The sequence below is a fragment of the Condylura cristata genome, unplaced genomic scaffold (genome assembly GCF_000260355.1).
Source record: "Condylura cristata isolate star-nosed mole 26May11 unplaced genomic scaffold, ConCri1.0 scaffold00018, whole genome shotgun sequence".
Taxonomy (NCBI): domain Eukaryota; kingdom Metazoa; phylum Chordata; class Mammalia; order Eulipotyphla; family Talpidae; genus Condylura; species Condylura cristata.
The window spans coordinates 16,626,994-16,649,868 of NW_004567119.1; the positions used below are offsets into that span (position 1 = coordinate 16,626,994).

At 33.5% G+C, this 22,875-nt stretch overlaps 1 protein-coding gene across 1 annotated transcript in view; it reads right to left on the minus strand.

Moving 5' to 3' along the window:
• Nucleotides 1-22,875, minus strand: part of FSTL5 (follistatin-like 5) — a 294,559-nt gene that overhangs the window by 39,236 nt on the left and 232,448 nt on the right. The window contains exons 11-12 of the mRNA XM_004685214.2: nt 17,027-17,176; nt 4,033-4,140 (exon numbers count right to left, since the gene is read on the minus strand). Coding sequence (XP_004685271.1) covers nt 4,033-4,140; nt 17,027-17,176 — 258 coding nt within the window. The remainder of the gene's footprint in view (nt 1-4,032; nt 4,141-17,026; nt 17,177-22,875) is intronic.

Sequence of the window (22,875 nt, forward strand, 5' to 3'; positions counted from 1 at the left end):
ACAATGGCAATGCATTCACTTAATACTATCAGCTGCCATTTACTGAAGAGATGATATTTTTGTTTCCTTTCTGGCAGTCATTTGCAGAGCTTGCTTGTTACTATCATCAAAATTAGTATAGTAGCAAATTGTACTTCTGCAATTGTTTCACATCTTGCAATGTAAACCTTGTTTCTCTAAAGAAATTTAAAATAGAAACATATTTGTTTTTAAGTATTTCAACTACAGAAATGTACATATAAGAAAGGTTTTTCCAGAAATATCTTTTGAGCTATAATGAGAAAAATAAAAACAAAAATGCAGGTGATGTAAAAGAGATTTTTTCCCCATTAAATAACTTTTTTAAAAAAGATTTATTTATTTGTGCATGCAGAGGTGGGGTACAGGCCAGGGGTGCAGGGGCGGTAAGAGGCTTCACCAGAGACAGAGTAGGGAGCAGAACAGGCAGACTGACAAGTACACTGCTGAGGGGAGCAGCAGGCGGGCCAGGAGAGGTCTGCCATGCCACGTGCATCACCTTGGGGCAGGAGGGGATCGAACTCCTGCGGAGGTGGCTTTAGCATCTCAGTGCTTTAACCTGCTGCGCCACCAGGGAGGGCCCCCATTAAATAGCTTTATTGAAATATTAATATATAACACCAGACATTCCTGTAGAAAAAGACAGAAACATAGGACTGAAAACTCCAAAATAAACATAGAGCACATTTTAGCTCTTGGAAATCTTAGACTAGATAAAATCATATTTTAAACCTTTTTCTTCCTCAAAATGGAAAAAAAAAATCACTGGTTTAAGTGAGTGATTTATTCAAAGAGGTTTCTTCTTTCTAATTGCTCATTTTTAACTGGTCTTTGAAACTTTCATAGTCCAAAAATAAAAGACCACTACATTTAACCTCTTTTATTCCTCACATTCTATTTTTCTCCAAACTCCATCAGTTCTTCCTTTAGCTTTCTCCTTCTCTCATGCCTCTACTGTCCCTGCTGCACAGCCAAGGTTAGGGGGTTGGGGTTGGTTTCAAAGACCCATCCTACCTACCCCTTTCTCCTTTTAAACCCTTTCTACATCCGATTATCAACTTTAACATATTAAGCTACTAACTGATTCTAGCAAAACTATGACTTCCTCTAGTTTCTGTGGCAGAGTAAGTAGTCTTTACTTTTAAGGTTTTCTTTTTTGAAAGGTTAGTTTTTTTTTGTTTTTTTTTTAAGATTTATTTATTCATACAGAACTGGGGTACAGGCCAGAGATGCGGAGGGTGAGAGAGTTCACCAGAGACAGAGTGGGGAGCAGAACAGGCAGATCGATGAAGTACACTGCTGAGGGGAGCAGCGGGCGGGTCAGGAGAGGTCTGCCACACCATGTGGTCACCTCCGGGGCAGGCGGGAATCGAACTCATGTGGAAGCGGCTTTAGATTCTCAGTGCTGTGCTTTAACCCACTGCACCACCAGGGAGGGCCTGAAAGGTTAGTTTTTATTTATTCAATGGTGATGTTTTCATTGAGTCTACTGGAAATTGACACATTCACTGAAAACAGATCATTACAACTGTTGTCACAGACTCACTTGTTACCAAAAAAGACAAAGATTAAAGTCTTAGTGACATAGGGAATAAAAACTTCATTTCATACCTGTTACTTTTCCAATGGGCTTGGGCAGGTTACCGACCGTTTTGAGTCAGCGTTCTAGGCTGAGGGAGCAGCCACCTACCTGAAATACTTTCATTCACAACAGGCCTTATTTGATAGAACTATTTCACAAGACCTTATTTAACCAAAGGGACCCATCGGTACATTTGATAAAACTTCAAAGGGGAATTGGTGCATTTGATAAAACTTCAAAGGAATCTACCTATTAATGAATATCTATGCTGAAGTCATCACTGTATTTTACTTTACAATACTAATGTCTACAAGACTTTAATAAAGATCCACAAACTAATTGTGAAGGCTCTATAAATTTTCTTTCTTTTAGATTGTCTAGATATCTGTAACTCTCAAAATACATGTACATATATTTGAAATGGTAATAATGTGCAAACTAAAGGTGACACTAGTGATATTTACTGAAACCTTGCTGAGTGCTAACGTGTGTACCACATTATTTTTGGGCAACATAAAATTTAATATGCAAACAACACTGTGATAGCTGTATCGCGTCTCCAGTTGCATCTGCTAAGCATTTCTCTTGCACCTGGCACAGTCCTAGGCAATGAAAAACATAATGTCATGTCTCTGGTTCCAATCAGTCTAGACTGTTCTGTGATGCTTCTAGATACTTCTTACTGCTGGAATTAAGCAGGGACTGGTAGATTGTTAGGTCAAGACTGAGCTGACTGCCTACAAAACACACAGATTGATCTATGATGAATCTTAGGCATCTGACCAATCGTGCTACATGCCTACTCATTCCAGTGGTCTCCTGCTGCTGCTCTCCCCATGTATGACACTTTCACAAGCCCACAGCCCCCATCCCCCACTAGCACCCCAGCTGGCTGGGTTCTGTTTCCTGGCCAATAACAAAATGTAAGGACTTCATTCCAAATTGTTTTTTGGGGATATTTTCTTCTGTAATTATTATGCATTTTGAAAATACATCACATAAAAATTGTAAAATGGTGCAGATGACAGATTCATGATTATTAGAACATTTGTTAATTTTTCATAGGATGTAGGAGATGCCTTTTAAAAAGGAAAAAAAATGGTTATAACATATCTTTGTGAATACTTTAGATAGTACTTATTGGGAATTCACTGTCTTCCATACCTAAAATCATGACAGCTGTGTTTTTATTAATGAATCATAAAATAAAAGAAAAATATAATTTGCTCCATAACTGGCAAAGAGATATAGATTAGATTGCAATCAAATGAGTGCACAAAATAAAAATATAAGCACACCATTCTGATTCTTGGTAAAAAGCTTGTGCACATCCAAGTAGTAGGTACTATTGTAATAAGGCGTTAAGGCAAAAAAAAAAAAAATACTTCTTAGATTTTCCAACTAGCATCATTTTTTTTACATTCCACTCTTTCAACATTCAGAAACATGACCACTGTAGCCAAAATGAAAACTTGCCACAATTTTGATGAATTCAATTCCCCAAAAGAGAGTCTATTTTCCTTTCCAAACAAATCTTAAATCCACTTTCCCTTAAGGGTGTTAATCACATGAAAAGCAATTATCCATGAATATTTTTATATTTCTGTAAAATCAACTCTTTCTCAGCAGAGGCCACTGGCAATTTGGCTAAAGGTTGATGGCATAGCAAAAGTCCTTGGAAGCTAGAGATGGTATATTGCTCCTGAGAGAGATAGGGACTTAGGGCTTATCTTCTTTGAACAAATTATTGACATCCCAGAGTACTGAGTGACCCTTCTTCTCCCAGGAGAATATGTGCATTCATTCTAGAGTAATAGCGTCTATCTTTCAAAAGAGAGGAGGGCCTGATGTGGCAGCAGAATGAAAACAACAGACAAATAGGAAGACTTATGATTCCAGGATCCTTCTCCTATAGTGCAACTGCACTACACATACAGGGTAACTTCAGTTCATGTGTGTGTGTGTGTGTGTGTGTGTGTGTGTATCCTTCTTGTTGCTAGAATTAAGCAGGGAGTGGTAAATTGTTAGGTGAAGACTGAGCTATACATACATATTTCTTTGTTAAGTTCTCACATAACTTCAAAAGAGAAGTAAATGCTAAAAATGGTACCATATTGAGTTTCCCAATTGAAAATCAGATAATAACATATTGACTATCTGTTGGAAAAAAATGGGGATCTGCTTTACACAGTCTGTTTACCTCTCCTGAGTACCTCCACAAGTCCTACCCTTCCGGGCCCACCTTGAAAAAAGAGATGGAAACTAGGAAATTACGAAAATTGGAGGGAGAAAGGAAATTACAGAGTGTAAATCATTACTTTTTCTTCCTTGTAGCAGCAGTCTTAGATGGAAGGAAACTAGTTGCAAATGTCTAAGGAGTTTATCTAAACGCTTCAGACATCATGTTCTCTAATGTTCTTAAAGGAACTTACCTGTAGTGTTGGAGAAGTCTTTTCCATGGTACCCCAGCTTAGCACCCAGACTTGATCATGTGATTTGTCATAGTGTAATTTAACAGGGACAGGGTCTGTGCTCACTGCCTGTAGTAAAGACAAGTTGAAACAAAAATATTTCAGAATAAAATTTTAGTTTAAATTCTATCAGAATTTATGGAAGAATCCAAGAATTTAGATCAGATTAAACATTTATGTTTCCAATTATCTGTGTTTGTAAATTTTTATTTGATCAATATAGAACTTTGATACTTTACACAGACCTAAGTTTGCTTATTTTTGCACAATTTTATATATTTTTTGTATTTCTTTGCTTTCTTTGCAAATTGAGTGTTGGAAAAGGATTTAAAACTCAAAATATTAATGACTAATATTTAACAATTTTAATCAATTGTTGAAAAAGTGGAGGACTGTGTTCATTATATTACCAGATTTTTCCATCACAATGTTGGTCATGTAAATTGATTCATCTTAAATGCTATAACTCTAATAATTGGATGTATGGTTGTAATTGTAAAAACCCATTCCAGGGCCCTCCCTGGTGGTGCAGCGGGTTAAGACACTCCACTAAAAAGCTAAAGCCACTTCTGCATGAGTTCGATCCTCGCCTGCCCCAGAGGAGATCCACATGGTGTGGCAGACCTCTCCTGACCCGCCCGCTGCTCCCCTCAGCAGTGTACTTCGATCTGCCTGTTCTGCTGCCTGCTCTCTTTCTGGTGAATCCTCTCACCCTCCACATCTCTGTATGAATAAATAAATAAATCTTAAAAAAAAAATCCATAGTTTAGTTCTCTTAATGAGGACTCTAAAACCACAGAGAGGAGGAAAAGCAACTTATTACACCATATTTGGCTGGTTGATGTTTTTTCCTACTAACATTTATAATACTTAACAATTACTTAAAACAAAATTCTGTAAACAACGCTGCCAGAAAGTTATTTCACTCACCTTAATTTCAATTTATACATTCACTATTAATACCTTTTTGAAGTACTTTCCTCTAGTAGATAGTTGCACATATTTTCTAACTTTATAATATAAAACAAGTTGTATTCAATTAAAACAGCCATCAGATCTCAAATATCTTTCTTTCCAAAGCTCTGTCTTATAAACTGAAAATGTTTTCCAGATTTTAATTCATAATGTAAGCCTTTTCTTGGTGCACTGTTAAAAGTAAGCTGTAATTCAAGTTGGACCTAGAAATTCATACATTGGCTGAAATGCTGGTAATTAAGTTTAACTAAGGATTTCTGCTTCTAAAACCTTGGCCTTCATTCACCTATTTAAAATTCACAATGACCCATATAAACATTTCTGTATCAGTGTTCTAGTCTTTTCTTCCTGAATAGTGAAAGCACAATGGTGTTTTGGGATTAGGGGGGCACTTTTGTGTCAGGGAAGGCACCTCAGTTGGCAAACACCAGAGATTCAAGCCAGAGACTAATCTCATTTCCCTTTGACAGATATTAAGTTTCTACCCTCTCTAGTGACAGAATGGTGACGTGGCATATTTAGATTATGCATTGTAACAATTAATATGATGAATGATTTCTGAGAAGGATACTGCATTTTCATCAAAAGAGACTGTATCAGCAGGAGGTTTTCTTGAACTACACTGTTTCTTTGAATGTTTTTCTCCTTTTATTTAAATCCTGTCATATGAGGATATGAAACTTCAATTTCTAAAATCAGTTTTGAGGCCATCAAACAGGAAGCTTAAAGAGCCAAAACCAACACTCTGAGTATTCAGAGAAGAAAAATAAAAGGAGACTATATCCCTGATAATAATTGCTGAAAACACATCCTAGAACTTTCCCAAGACTTGGTATAACTTGGGATATCTAAGTGTTTTTATTACCTAAGGAACAGCTAGTCTGGTATTTTGTTAATTATACTCAAATGAATGCCAGATGTTTCATTTAAATTCTTTATGTATTGATCAATAATTTTGATGCAGTTATAGCAAAAGAACCATAATTAATCATTACACTAATACCCAGTCAATAAGATGTTTTGGATTTCTCACATTTCCTCTTTTATATGTTAAACTTGATCTATGTATGACTATAACAATCAGCCTATGTTGCCTGGAGCTTAAATGGAATAATCTTTAGGTCATTAAAATATTAAAGACAAAATAGTTCAATACAAAGCAAAAGCAGCATTAACAAAGACCTCATTTTTACTCAACTGGTGGGATACGGTTTTCAAAAATGCAAATATATTTAGATAACTTTATCATAGACAAATTGGAATGTGGAATGTCCAATTAGCCACATCTTGTGCTTCTTTTTCAACCAGTCCCTTAGTTTATGTCACTGTCATTGCAAAATGGAGTAGGGAAATAGATATAGAACTGTTCAGTGAGCAGCAGAGCTGAGATGGGTTCTTCCCACGGTGGGACTGTCTCTGCACATAATTGACAGTTGTTGTGATGAGGTGATGTGCTCATTCTGCAATGCTTAGGGGATGCCTAGAGAATTTCAAGCACGAGGGAATAGTGTTATGAGCTCTAGAAAAACAAATTGACTGGAGGTATTTTCATAACAATTGGCATGTTAGTGTTTTACCATTAATGGCAAAATAGCCTACTTATAAAATGAAAAAAGAAAGACCTAGAAGAGAAAGTAGATGACCACAGTCTTTGTTCTTGAAGAAGTAGTAGGTTGGCAGGTGAAAGAACTTAAAATTATGTGGAACATGTCACAAAATAAAAATGAAGACCAAATGGAATGAAGGCCCAGAGGAAGAAGTACAATGTAAGATAAGGGATGAAGAAGGCAGTAATACATTAATTGGGCCTTAAAGTATGAATACATTTTATAAACCACAGACAGAAGCTGTGTTTTAATGATAATTTATGAAGACGATCCAGACGGAGTTTGGGTACCGATGAATGTCTTCAAATATAGTAGATGCTTGTATTTGAAGGAGGAATATATCAATCCATTTTCAAAAAGAACATCAGAATTTGAAAATACCCAATGGTTCTATAAAAGTTTTGTACATTATGTGCTTTTGCATTTCAAAATTTAGTATTAAATGTAATTTATTTTGGTGTTAGTTTATAAGGCCTCACCAGAATTAAAGAGGACATGCAGATTAATTGCCACTTTGTGTGGTAAACATTTAGCTCTGAGGAAAATGTGTTTACAAGTTTTCAAATATTCAGAAATGGCATATTTTACAACAAATCTATTTAAATAGTTTTCAGGAACAAAATCAAGTAGAGGCAAACATATTTCAAACTACCATTTCAGGACAGTCTTTTTAAAACCTAATCTTCTGTCAAAAAACATATTTTCCTACATATAGCATTGAGTTTTGAGAGAAATAAATGGCATATTGGCTTTCACAAAATATTTGCTGTGCGTGCTGGATATTTAGATGCTCAGTACATTTAGATTATAGGTTTTGTAAAAGAGAAAGTTGCTATTTTAGAAACTCAACAAAAATATCTTGCCATAATTAAACCTACAAGCTTTCTTGTGTTATAAAAGCTTAAATGTTTCTCCAGATTTAATGAGAAGGATGGCAAGGATTCTTTCTTCCATACCTCTCATTCTCAGGAATCAGGACTGAACAGACCTGCCTCCTCTCATATCATCATGAACACAACCTCTGTCAATTCTAGCTTCATCGCATAGCTTTTAACTGAACTTCACACTACTCAACTTGTATATACAAGAGCTGGGGTGTAGGTCAGAGGTGTGGGGGGGGCTCACCAGAATTAGAGTGGGGACAAGAACAGGCAGATTGACTGAAATACACTGCTGAGGGGAGCAGCAGGTGAGACAGGAGAGGTCTGCTGGGTCATGTGGGTCACCTCCCTGGCCGGGGATGGAATTCATGCTGTAATGTAACAGTGCTGAAACTAAGGTGACTAGGGTGGCCTGCAACACCTTTACACAGAACTCAGGTAAGGTCAATAAGCTCAACCATACCACCTTATTTAATACTTATTAAAGACTTACGTAATATTAACCTTCTCTTTATGCACTTCTCCTCATCCCTAGCTTTCCCAGTCCCACCTGGCCTCACTCTTATCTTTTATGCTTTCCAATAGCACTTAACACCTTACTTATTTTTTAATTTAAATTTTCATTATTCTTATCTTGCATTGTCTATCTTCATTCTAGGCTCCAAGAAGGCAAGCTTTAGTATTGATTTAGGTCAATGACAATGCCTATGTATGCACTTAGTACAATACCTAGTAAATTATAAGTCCTCAATGTATAATTAACAAACATTTAACTCTACTTAGTGGAGAAAAGTAAATTGCAAAATTGAATAGCATGCCAGATTCATTATGATTACGATTTTCATTCTTATTTTGTTTAACCAAAGTAATTATGCTCTGCACAATGCTTATGAACAAAGTTTTATTTTTCTAAATACTTTATAAATATAAATTATTTTTTTAATGTAAGGTTTACAGTAAACTTTCTGTTGATGTTTATACCATTGCTCTTCCTTTTGTTCAGATATGAGTGACTATGGGTACCAGTGTATATCCCTTCCAGATGTTAAACACCTGCTTTCTTCTCAAGATATCTGTACATATTAATTCAGACCTTTAATAGTAGCCCATCAATTAAATAAGATGCATATAATTGTTGTTTAAGATAAAAATCGATATAGATGAAGTCTTAGGATTCCTTTCTCACGATGGCTATCTTTATCTCCCTTGTGTTCCACTCCTACACACTTCTACTTTATAAATCATATATATGCTATTTATATATTTTCCAGTAGCAGGAAAAATTATTTAACAATGTTCATGTGTATGTGATTATGAAAAAGCTTTACATATATGCTCATTTTATCTCAAAATTAACTTATATATGGGTAGTCATGTTCTACTTGTTATAAATTTTCACTTAGTTACCAGTATTATTTTTCTAGAAAAATGATTGTTAAAATCTGCCTTGAAAAGTCCATGGAATTGAATGTGTTTGCAGCAATCAATGTGAACAACCATCATGATTGGGCACAGTTTTATCAGTTTTGATATACTAAAATATTCTCTAAGACTTTATTTGAATAAAAAGTTCTGACACTACAGATTAGAATTTTCTCATCCAGATTATAAATGCTATGATTTGTGCATACAATGACCTTTGCTATCTGGCGTGATAGTTAGATTATTAAGACCCAGCCCTTCTTCCAAACATCTATTCATTTACTAAATATTAAATATTGTTGTTTCTTTAGAATTAATATTTTATTAATATAATTATTTAATAGGTGTTGTACATATTCAGATCCTGGATTTCTTATTTTTAAATTTCTCATGTGCTACTTTCTGTGATAATTTTGATGAATTTATTTATCATTCTATTCTTTTAAAAAGATGTGTTAAATATGTATAATACAAAATCATAATATAATTTTGTTTGAATTAATTTTATAAACATATTAATAAAATGCATATTTTTTAATATTTGAAATAATATTTAGGACACAATTTGTTTATATTATAAGGATTATTTCTTCTTTCTCTATCTTTCAAACTTAACTCCCTCATAACCCCAACATAGCTAGTGCTCACAAATTCGTCAATATTTCTGGGAAGATAAAACAAATACACACATTTTAAATGCATGCTACAGTAATCATGGTTCAGTTGTATCACCTTCGGTAAAGATGATTTATGGTGTGTGGGTGAAATGCGGGTAACAGCAACAAAAGCTCGCAGAACTTCGGGCTTATTCTTGAAGGAGGAACCGGGAAGCGCAGCTTGTTTATCAGTCTGACAGGGAGGGTACCAGCTGGCTAATTAAGTGAACCTAATTTAAACTAATGATGTAGATTCTCAGGATAACGTGCTAATGGCTAGAGGAGACTGCTGATGACACTTAAGAATACTCCTGAGGTGCTTCAATAAGCCACTTCTGCATCAGAGCAGAACCCAATTTTGTTTCACAGAAGACAAAATGAGGTCAGTTGTTTACTAGTTAATCTTGAATTCAGGGAAACATCACCGGTATGCCAGCTCACACAAATTTTAATGATGAGAAAGGTTGGAATCATTGAAGTTTAAAGCAACACAGGTTATAGATTCCACTGAAGAACGGTGACCTTTTACTTTTTTAAACTGCATATAGAAATAATATGGATGTATCTACTACAGCAAACATACTAAGATTCTATGATAATAATTTATCATGAAGTTACTAATTCTTATGCTGTTAAGAACATCTTTGTTATTTTAACAATAAAATGTAACAATGTAGTTAAATTTTAAATCTTAAGTGCTGAAATATACAGCAATGCACAGAGTCAGGTACATGCAAAGTAAGTCTTATGATTTCTTAGATGAATTAAGGGTAAAAAAGTAGAAATTACTTCTAATATACTGAAAGGATAAAGCTTGAAATAGTATCATGAGAGGTATTGTAGTCCTTTTTTCTTCATTTATTTTTTAACAATAGCACTTTTATTTTGGATGTCACTGTTTCATCTATCTTTACACTGTAGAAAATTCCATTGGGTTTTGTATAATGGGTGGAAGATGATAAATTATATTATTTATATTTTGTTTATAATTTGTTTATAATTAATATTCTTAGTTGCCTCTGTTTAAAATATTGAGGTCAGAAGTAAGTAAATAAACAGATATAGTACACGATCAAGTAGTATAATCTCCTTTGGTTACAAATGATGCTGACTGCAAATATAAACTCAGTTGAGAATATAGCCATTGAGAAAGAACATTTTACTTTTTATAAATTTAATATCACTTTCTATGGTTAACTTTAAGAATGTGCTCTGTCCTGGGACATAAATGATAAGTACCTATAGACTGTCTTTCTTAACATAGCCTTCAAACATGTATTATTTGAACTACTAATTTATAAATCAATTTGCTACCAAGTATGTAAAATATGCTATATACATATTTTCTTTAGGGAAAACTTGAGGGAATTTAAAATCTAAGAGATGAAGTATTTTCAAACATAAAAATAGTAATTTTTACAGTTAGGATGTTCACAGTTTACCTTTAGCACATATATTTGAGGATTATAATTCACATACTCCAAAGTAATGTTAAACAAATAAAAAAGATATTGTACTGTACCTAGCAGATAGTAGACTTATTGAAATCATTACCTAATAAGGTTTATAGACTGAAATAATACATGGCTGCAAAAAAAGAGAACTGAGAAATTTTGAAAGACAGAAAATTTCAGTTTTTTAAAGATTTATTTATTTATGCATACAGATCTGGGATACAGGCCAGAGGTGCAGGGGGTGAAAAGATTCACCAGAGACAGAGTGGGAAGCAGAACAGGCAGTACATTGCCAGGAGAGTAGAGGGTGGGTCAGGAGAGGATCCCATGGATCCTGGTCAGGGATCGAACCCTTGCTGCAGTGGCTGTGACAGTTTCATAGTGCTGTGCTTTAATCTGTCGTTCCACCAGGTAGGGCCCCAAAATTTTCATTGTTTAATAAATGAATCTTACTGGTATGTATCTGAAAGTTGAACTTGACATTTACAATCAACTGTAGAGCTCAATAATTAGTTTCTTTCTCAGAGACTATTAATGGACTGTACCCCCAGACACCCCTTCAGAGCTGTGCACAGAAACCCAGATACACTACTGCAATTGGCTTCTGTCTCAACAATTAAGTTATACATGTTTCCTACTACAAAGACAAACCTGACGTATTATTCTTGGTTCCTACTCTTTTCCAACTGAAGGTGGGCAAAATGGCTGGCAAGTTATTCTATGGAGTAAGATATAGCACGAGAAGGTTAAATTTTGTTTTTGATAGTGGCAAGTCTGAGCAGCTGTACTCAGAACAGGTAGAAGGAATAAACAAGATGTCAAACACCAAGTCAATGAAAACACAAATTTTTAATTTTTATGTGTATCAAATAGTCTACTAAAATTTATCTTAAAATCAAGTTGAATATTCCCCTCAGAAACCATGACTTTTTCATTTGATTTTTTTCTTAGCTTCTTTTACTTTCTGTTGTAGCTGTAGCTATCCCTGCTTTTATTCAATTTTAATAGTGGAAATCATGACAGTTTTTTTTTTTTGCTCAAATTTCCAATGATTCATTATTTTATTTTTTTTAATAAGCTAATGTTTATGCACTAATTCCATTGTGTCTATATACCTTCCTTGTTTCATTTAATTTGTTCTGATTCTTCAGTTAAGTTCTATAATTGTCTGGATAAATGTTTTATTTTTACATAAAAGCACATCCAAACTTGGACCTAAATATTTAATAATCACTACCAATATTATTTGATTTTTTATTGAATTATTTTTTTTGTAATGTTGATAATTGACTGTCAGAAAATCAGTAGGGATTATTTGATTAGAATTCTGTGAATCTATAGTTTGCCATGTAGTCAATTTCACTAAACTTCATTTAATGAATTCTATGGTCTGAATATATGTATCCCTTCAAAATTTACATGTTGAAATAATAACTCTCCAAAATGTTGGAATTATAAAGTGGGTAAATGGAGTGCTCAGGTAATAGGAGGGAAGTGTTCAGGATTGGGTCAGTGTTTTCATTAAAAAGAAGACCCAGGCTCTCCCTGGTGGCTCAGTGGGTTAAAGCTCAGCACTAGGAAGCCCTCGGCAGCCATTGCAGCACCAGTTCGATACCCGGCCCATGAACTGACCCACATGGTGCCACAGACTGCTTCTGACCCATCCGCTGCTTCCCTTAGTAGTGTCTTTCAGTAGACCTGCCTGTTCTGATCCCCATTCTGTCCCTGGGGAATCCTCTCACACCCACCCATGTACCTCTACTCTGTACCCCAATTCTACTGGGGTATGCATAGATGAATCCATTTTTTAAAATCCACAGAAATTCCTTCCCCTTTCCTCCATAAGATACAGCAAAAAGCCACTGGCCAGGAATCAGGCTTTTAGCAGATGACAACCAAGCTGATATCTTGATCTTGAACTTTACAGACTCAGAACAGTGAGAAGTACATATCTGTTGTTTATAAGGTACACAGTGCATTGTATTTAGTTATTACATGTTTAGTGATAATGTATATTTAATCATTTCTGGATACATATAGTAGTCAAACTGGTGATAGTTTTGTGGTTACCAGGTAATTTAACTTAATGCTTTGTATATCTTAACTTCCTGTTTCAATTATCTGATGTTAAAATACTGGTGCCAGATTTTTTTGCTGGTCATTTGTCTACGTTATCTGTATCTTTAAATTTCAAATTTTCCTTTTACTCAAAAATTGGGTTATATTTCATATTTGTAGGTAGACTTTTAATATTTGATCTAACAAATTTTGTTTCAACTTTCATTTAGTTATTTTAGTCAATTTTCAGTGATTTTTGTTATGGATGAAATTGGTTTTATTCTATCAATTTGCTTAAGGATTTTTCTATTTATGTTTTTTACATTCATAACTTTTTATTTTTCTTATTATTTCTCCCATTGCATTTAATTGCTATTCTTACTCCCATTGTATTTAATTTCATTGCCATTATTTTTCATAGCCACCCACATTTCAAGATGATTGACCCTAAAATTAATAAACATGTTTAATGTATGTATCAAACAAAATACTTTCATTCCCAGTAACTATAAGGAATCTCTAATATTTTAATATCTGACACAATTATCAATTTATTTGTTCACAATCGCATCAAAATTACTACTCAGTTAATTTTCCTTATTACTGAAGCAGTTTCATATTGGTTCTGTTTTGACTTATGATGCCAATAAAGATAATCTCCTGTGTATATATAACACAATTAATTATGCTGTGGTTTAAAATTATATTTTCACTTTCCTAATAATGTCCAAATATAACTTACTTCAACTAAGCCTTTTATTAATAGGTCACTTTCTTCTGTTCTCCACTATAGTTATTGAGAAAATTATCACCTATCATTTTTGAATCGATGTTTTACATTTCAATTTTATTTTGATGTTTAGTAGTGTCATGACAATATGGATAATTACTTTCTATATGAATTTCATTTGTGTTCACTATAATATAGTGATTTTTATATTAAAATTATATAATGAATTATAAAAGCTAAAATATTCTCACTCAGTTTGGTTCAAGAGGTAGCTTTCACTTTTTCTTGTAAATATTTCCTTCTGGTATTTCTCTTTTCACTATAAATGTGTAAATACAGTATGATGATTTCAAATATAGCTGATTCTTGTTTTTAGTGGTAGCTGTTTTAGAAAGCCAGCACACAATGAATCTCAGAATATTGAACTACTATAGGGAAAACATATAGTTGGGCACCTTGAGTCTACGGTCACATGATTTTTATTAACTAATCAATACATAACCCTGTTTCATGTCTCTAGTCAAATATCCTTCAATGTATATTGTTTATTAATTAACATTGAATTCACCTTTTTTTTTTTTAAAGATTTATTTGTGCATACAGAACTGGGGTACAGACCAGAGGCTCAGGGGCGGTGAGAGGCTTCACCAGAGACAGAGTAAGGAGCAGAACAGGCAGATCGACGAAGTACACTGCTGAGGGAGCAGCGGGCGGGTCAGGAGAGGTCTGCCACGCCATGTGGTCACCTCCGGGGCAGGCAGGAATAGAACTCATGTGGAAGCGGCTTTAGATTCTCAGTGCTGTGCTTTAACCCGCTGCGCCACCAGGTAGGGCCTGAATTCACCTTTAAGGAACACAACTCAGGCCTAAATGAAGCTTATCTCACCTAACCTCCTTGAACTTAGGAAGAGTAGGCTACATTTCACCACTCTGGTGGGGGCCACTTTAAACAGATAATTGTCCAAAAGAGCACAAAACTCCAAAACAAACCCAGACTGACTCAATATACCATGAAGAGAACACTTGTTTACAGTATGAAAGATGAAACAAGGTAGCTGTTGTCTCTATTTTCAACCCTCCCTGCGAATATGCATGTCCAGAGACAAGTTTTTAACACTCTCTCTGTTTCTGTGAATGACCACAAATGTGTTAAGGATATTGATTTTGTGGTTTTAAACTAGTTTAAGTGGGTGAGAGAATTTTCACATACAGAATTCACATACAAAAAGAGAATCAACAATAATCAATTTCTTTACAGCAAACAATGAAAAGAATAATTTCAACAATAGCTACATGAAAACAAAATTATCTGGCAATTATAATGTACAGTCAAAATGGCCAGATATAAATAGTGAGTATGATCTATTTACATAAATCATGTTTACAATTGGGCAATGCTTATTTTGGTATCAGAAATCTAAATAGCTATTGCTTTTGGATAGGTAGGACTAGAAGAGTAATAAAATACTCCTAAAATATTTATTATTTAAATAACAATGTCACAAGGAGAATAGATTTGCCTAGATTGATGCCCAGCTTTTTAAGCCTGGTCTAAATCTAGTAGTCTCAAAGACTACTAGATGTGGTAAATATACTGAATAAAATGTATTTTAACATTAGGTATGAAGTAATTAGGTTGCGTATATATGAGAAACTTGTAACTCTGGAGGCCTTGATTTACCAGTAGAACAGTTATTCACCTTTTACTCATGACTGTACTACATATCCTCATGTAAGTAATTGAACTATTAGACTGCATCTTCACTGAAAATTTGCTATAATATAGGTACCAGCTAGAGTTTCCGAAAAGAAAACTCTATTATTTTATCTGTGATAGATAGAAATCCAATAATATATATAGGATGAATAGATGAATGGATGAATTTAGATGAAGTTGTTAAACTTTTAATATGACAAATGTTAACTTTGAACATCTTGGGTTTTGTGTCTTTAGCCAGTAATCAATATTAGAGGAACTGACGTCTATTTCAATATTCAATTTCAGAGCAGTGATAATGTAAAAAAGTCCTTTGTAAACTATAAGGAATATTTACTTTTCAGTGTCTTCCAGAAATTTGGTAGTAAACAGAGATACAGCACTTCCATGTGTCATCATCTCTATAAATGCTTTAACTACATTAGTTGACCTAATCCTTAACGTAATTTTATGAGATCTGTGGAAGTATTAAAGCTATTTTGTTTGTTTCCTGTGAACTAATCATGAAAAGTCTAGTAATTAGGCCACAGTGCCTAGACTCAAGTCCTGCACTGATCCTTGCTACTGTGCAACTGAGCTTTAGTAGATTGGTCATGTTGGGCCACTTTGGAGAAAGCAGACAATGAAACTTGATGGTTCAATCCAGAATGTTTTTTCTTCACCATAGTCACAGCAACATGGAAACTATGACAATGTTTGTTAGAGATGTTTTCTTTCATTGACTTATTACAAACCACTTTCATTGACTGATTACATATCACTGCAATAAAATTTACTTTTATTTAAATAAGTAAAACTATCATCTCCAGTTTTGTTGACAATCCAATGTGTAGGATCAAACACTGCTTCTAGTATCATAACGAGGGATACTATACTAAGTCTTTGACTAGGATTCTCCTTGCTCTAGACAGATAAATAGCTCTGAAGGGTTCAAGTCATGTTCCTATTATGATATGTCAATGGAACCCTAAGCTTTTGGAATAAAAGACATTCAAATTCCTCATCAGTGGGCCCTCCCTGGAGATACAGCAGGATTAAAGCACAGCACTGAGAAGTTAAAGCCACTTCAGCATGAATTAAATCCCGCCCTAGAGGTGAACCACATGGTGTGGCAGACCTCTCCTGACCTTTCCGCTGCTCCCCTCAGCAGTGTACTTCAGTCGGACTGTTCTGCTCACCACTCTCTCTGGTGAATCCTCTCACCCCCCCTGCACTTCTGGCCTTTACCCCAACTCTGTATGCATAAATAAATAAATCTTAAAAAAAAAATCTTCCTCAGTTTATTGTGTTGAAGTAGCAAAAAGATGAGTTTGCATAAAATGCATGTTTTCCAGTTATCAAAGTGATGATACAAGTTATCAATAACAATCAAATAGCAATGTATACATAACTAGGTAAAGGCTATAATATTAAAGTAGGTGTGTTTTTAAACTCAAAAGTGAGATTAGCTCATACCTGAATAACTTTTTGGGACTGCACATCCACAATAAGGACTCTGTTCAAAGTCGGCTGTGCAACATATATGAACTTGTCTTTGACATTTACAGCTGAGGCCCACACACACCTCTGAACTTCATCTTCCTCAGCTTTAGGACAGACTTCATCCTGCAATAAAATGAAGATCTTAAATTGTGATATGGGCATGAACATATTATGTGTAAAGCCAGTATTATACCTTTAGCATCAAAAGCTGTATATATGTATACATATATGATTGTATATATGTATATAGATATATAATGTTAAATTAAAAAAAACTATATATAGCATTATAGAACATGTTTGATATATATGTATGTGTCTCTGTATATATATATACATACATATGGAGAATTAGAAACTTAGAAAAATATAATACAATTGGTCAAAATTATTTCATTTTCAATTTAATGTCTAGGTTAAATATTATTAAATACTTCAATTTTCCCAATTTACTATTTTCTCCTAGAAATACCTTCTGGTTGAATATTGCATCATTTTTGCTAGATGACCATAAATAAGGCAAAACATACTATTTTCTCCTTCCCTGCATTTTGTCGATAAGTGAATGTTGATGTGATACCTAAGCCTTGTGATTTGTGTTGGGAGTAACACCACAAACTGAAGTGCCATGAAGCTCAGATTTGTTCAGATTTTTCTTTCTCCACAGATGTTGGTTTTGTAATTCTTTTCATTTACTTATAGTTAGAAAAACTAGTATAAATTTTTCACTGTGCATAAAAGATAAGTGTAATAATAAACCCTAATTTAATGGCAATGGTATAATAACAAGCATTGACTTCTTTCACTTGCTTTCTGATTTAGGTAATGACACGGATAACTTTTGCCTAATTTATTACTTTTTTACTCTAGTAGTAACTCTGATCTAATTTAGAATATTTACTCTCTTCACTAATTCAAGCACAATTGTCATTTTTCAATGGAGGTTCCATTCACCAGTTGTTTTTAAAAATCATGAAACAAAATTCAATGTTATAATGATCAGCATTATGATGTAGTCCTTTAATTTAAATAAAATACCAATAATGGATAAATCAATTTTGCATTTTAGTAGTTAATGTCACAATAACAACCTCTTAAAACAACCATAACGATTGATTTTCCTATTTTCATAAAATCTGGAAAAAATATAAAAACTAGTATACTTTAAAAGGAGTTGCTTGGTGGGTGGTTGCTGTTTTTTGTCCTTCAAACTTCAGATCTTTTAGGGAAAACCTGGGATGCCTAGTAATTTTTTAAGATCCTGTCCAAAAGTTAATAGGTTCAGCACAAATGCCCAAAAGGCATAATGATACTGCTCTTCTTTGAGCTGAACAGATTGTTCCAAGCTTCCAGGATACAGGCTTAAGGACCTAAAAAGTTGGCATGCAGATGTACTCCTGCCTCTTCTGAAGGTGTGAAGTTAACTTCATTCCAAAGGATGTACCCTAATCATGACCCAGTGGGTCATCCTATTTAATATGGATGACACATTTAAACAGTGAACAGACAAAGGCAGAAGTTGTCTTTAGTATTATACTTTCATTCATGGATTCCTATTGAAACATTATTTTCTACGTCAGACTTTATTTTCGAAGTATTAGGACTCTGAATATATTTGACAAGAACTTATTTTGTGAGACTCAAACACCATAAAAAAAATGTACTCGATAAGCATGGGCACTTGGGAGAAGTGGGACGAAAGGCTTGGAATGTAGGGAAACTGTTTATAAACTCTTTGCTGTTATGTAAAAGCCACCAACAAAATCTGCCAAATAACAGAAAGTGTGAGTGACCTGACGCATTACTGTCAGCCAAACAACTGCTGAACCAGGAACAATTTCCACCCTTTTGTTTGCTACAAAACTATTCAACAGTAAAATAAACTACTCTGTTGGGAATTATTTGCCATTTGTATGCTGTCCCAATAGATGTTCCTGGCCAGACTCACAATCATTTTCACAAAACCATTAAAAGTTTCCTGACAGTCACCCTGAATTTTCTTCGCTTCACTTCATGCCATTATTTTTGATTATAGTCTATTAGGACTCATTTTACAATAGCACTCTTATTTTTTCAGATTATATAGATTAATGCTTATTTTTATGGTTAGGAATTGTAGAGGAATCTTTTTCACATGCATTAGGCATTTAATGGGATAAAAGAGAAACAGAAAAAATACCAAAGATGAAAAATAATATAATACATATGGATAATGCAAGTTGTTAAGAATTATGTCAAGATTATCGTAAAATGACATTTTATAGAATGTGTCCCACTATGTAAAGTGAAAGGAACTAAAATGTTAGAATTCTTGGGTATCAGTAAGAAAAACAATTATTGTTCATAAATAAAGCCTCTCTGTTTCTTTTCGTTATTTTATAGCTAATTATATAACACATGTGTATGTATCATCCTCTTCCAAATTTTAAAGTACATGTATGTTAGTAGAGATTATGTAAGTTTTGATTTAACAATTAAAACAATATTCATGAAGCCTAACTTAATGAACATAAATTAGATTGCTTTCATCTTTTATTTAAAACTGGCATTTCTACAATTATATCAATTACATATTAAAAACTCGTTGCCCTCAAATCTCCAAATCCCTATCTAGCTTTCCTCATCTTTCTCAAGTTCTCCTTTTAAAACATTCTGCATCATGTGTCAAATCACCTCCATTTTCCTTGTATCCAACTTTTAATCCCATTGTCTGATTCTTTTCTGAAATCATAAACATGACAGTATCCTCTGCCTTCAGAAATATTTACTCCGTATTTAGTTTAAAATTTTAATTATGACTCCAAACATAAAATAGATATATCTGTCTATAACTTAACAATAACATCAATATTAGCATGATTTAGCTGCATTCTTTTCCGATCATCCAGTCTATTCTCATCATAGTTTTAAAGAAGCTGTCTAAAATTTTCAAATCACTTCCTTCTCTTTCATTCAAATCTATTCATATTTGAAAATGTCTTTAGTAATCTTTAAATGGGGTCTACCTTTGGCCTAGGAGTTAAAGATACAGCACTATGAAGCTATCTCAGCCACTGCAACATGAGTTCGATGGGAGGTCAGGGAGGAACCCACATGGGCCAGGAGATCTCTACTGCTCACCTGCAGCTACCTTCACCTGTGTATTTCAATACATCTGCCTATTCTGCTCCCCCATTCTGTCTCTGGTGAATTCCTTGATTCCCCCAAATATCTCTGGGTTACATCCCAGTTCTTTCGTGCATACATAAAAATAAATCTTTAAAATATAATTGAATATTTAACAATTAATAAAGTTAAATTGAAGTCATTAATTTACTCTATAGTTTTGTTTCCTAAATCACCTCTCAAATAATCCAAACTGACATGTTAACTAGCTGAAATATGAAATGGTATTAAGGAAATTGAACAGACTTTATGTTAAATTGCAACTACTGACAACAATTTTGACAGCCACTATTGAAATAAAAATTATAAGCAATGAGAAATCAAGCAAAAGTTATGAAAATTAATATTAAATGTTTAAAAAAGTTCAATAATATTAGGACTAAAACTGGAGTACATATTTAAAATTATAAATCCCATTCACAAAAATCATATATATATATATATATATATATATGCTTAATTTTTAATATATTTAGAATAAAAAAAATGTTAGAAGAAGCCATAAGTAAAACTAAAACCTTTTGTAAAGGAACACAAATAGGAAATATCTAATTTTGATAAATCAAAAAATATTACTGCTAGCACATTGTTTAGAGTCACTGAACATATTTGATTATATAAGTATATCTAGGGGCAGGGACCATGCAATAAGAAACTGCTTATTAGCATAAGCTTTTTTTGTATTATTTTATTTTTATTGTGTTGCTATTACTTTGAAAAAATAAACAGGTACATTTTTGTGGATACAGAAGTTTTGAATGGGAAAATGTATCTTAAATTCATATGAGATAGTCATATGTGATTTTATGAGATAGTCATATGTGATTTTGTGTCAAGTAAAAAAAGTTTCATATGTAAACATACTTGTATCAATATTTTTGTTTAATTTTTTCAATTTATCCTTAAAAAGCATCTATTGAAAAATCTAAATTATAAACACATTCCCTTCTCAAGTGAATAGAGTACACTCATTTTTATAGTGAGTCCTTAGTAATCATATAACAAATGTTTTTTAAATGATGGCAGTTGATTGCTGAAGATGTATCAGTCTACTCATATTCATCCAACTAAGTTCCTTAGTCCTTATCAGTAATCTTTGGAAAAGACAAATTTTCTTAGATAAAATTGTTTGATCCAATTAATCAGGCATACAACACCATTACAAGTCTCTTGCACAACCTACATGCTTTTCCCTCTGGTTCCCTCAATGTTACACTTATATATCAAAAACCTAAAGAAACACAATGTGAACATTTTGAAACAGTGTGATTTTTAATGAAGGATTAGATGGCTCTTTTTTTCAACTTCAGAGCTTTAAAAACCAAAAAACCAATTTCATAAATTTATTTATTTTAAAATCTACAGCATAATCTTCTAAGGAATAGTTAAAGGGAGTTTACATTACTTCTCCTTAGGAAGCTCTTGGCAGGATATCATTGCACCACAAAGGGACAAAAGCTTAAATTTTCATCATTCTATAACCCTTTGTAACTTAAGCCATGTTTGAATAAGGACCCTCTGAGAGAAGAATAAGTGGGGAAACATTTCGATTACCTTTCTGGAAAATACAGTGGGTATTAAATTCAAAAGGTTTTGCAATGGCTTCCTAGGGAAATCAATTGTCAGTGTCAGATAAAAAAGACTGGTGTTTCAAGTATCTTTGTGGACAGACTTTGGAGAAGTAGTAATTGGATTAGAAACAGAATGACATGATGAAAAGGGAAATTTGGAGTTCTAACTAAAGGAATTGATGTATGCCCCTAAACTATACTGCTTGTGGTGAGGGGGCCACCAGCGGAAAGAAAAATGTGGACTCTGTGTGCCACATTTATAATCTCAGTTTAAATTTGATGCTTAAATATTCTAGACACTATAAAATTCTATTTCAACATATGCAGTTCACCCTAAGAGATCACTACCATTATTGGTTTATAATTGTAAAATAGTTACAGTATTTGGAAATGACAAACTAGGAAACAGACATTTTGGAGGTGATTCACATCAGATTTCCTGTAGAAAGTACATTCTATGCATAAGACCTGGTCTTTTAGCATCCATGAAAAAATAAGTAATACCTTGGTATGGATAAAGAGTTGCAGCCAGATCTATAATAAGCCAATACAGAAATAGCTGAATTTAAATGTATTGAAGATTTAAACAGTGGTCATTGAGGATGGAACTATATTTGAAAATCAGAACAGAAAGAAAGTTGGTTACCTTTTTCTTCCTTGAACCTATAATTTAAACATTTTGCCAAACCTATTTCAGTTTGAGTTCTGAATTCATAAGTCTGGAATAGAATTCAATTTGCTTGAAGTTCAGGCTGTTCATATTGAGACAAGATGAAACCATGTGTACAACTAAGATAAATATACCAAAAATCCCATCTAGTAAGGATACATAACAAAATGGAAAAAAAAAAAACATGAAAGTATAACATAAAAGTATGTTGTATGAACACTCACTAGCTCACTATCAAAACTTCAGACCTGATACAATCTGACATTGTACCAAAATTGAATTTTTATTTAGAGCAAGCAAAAAGTATCTTGTGAGAGGTTTGATGGAATATTTTATATTCTAAATATTTCAGCTTTTATCTAAACTTTATGGGCCAATGAGTTATATTGGGGCATTCATTGTAATTCCCTTAATAT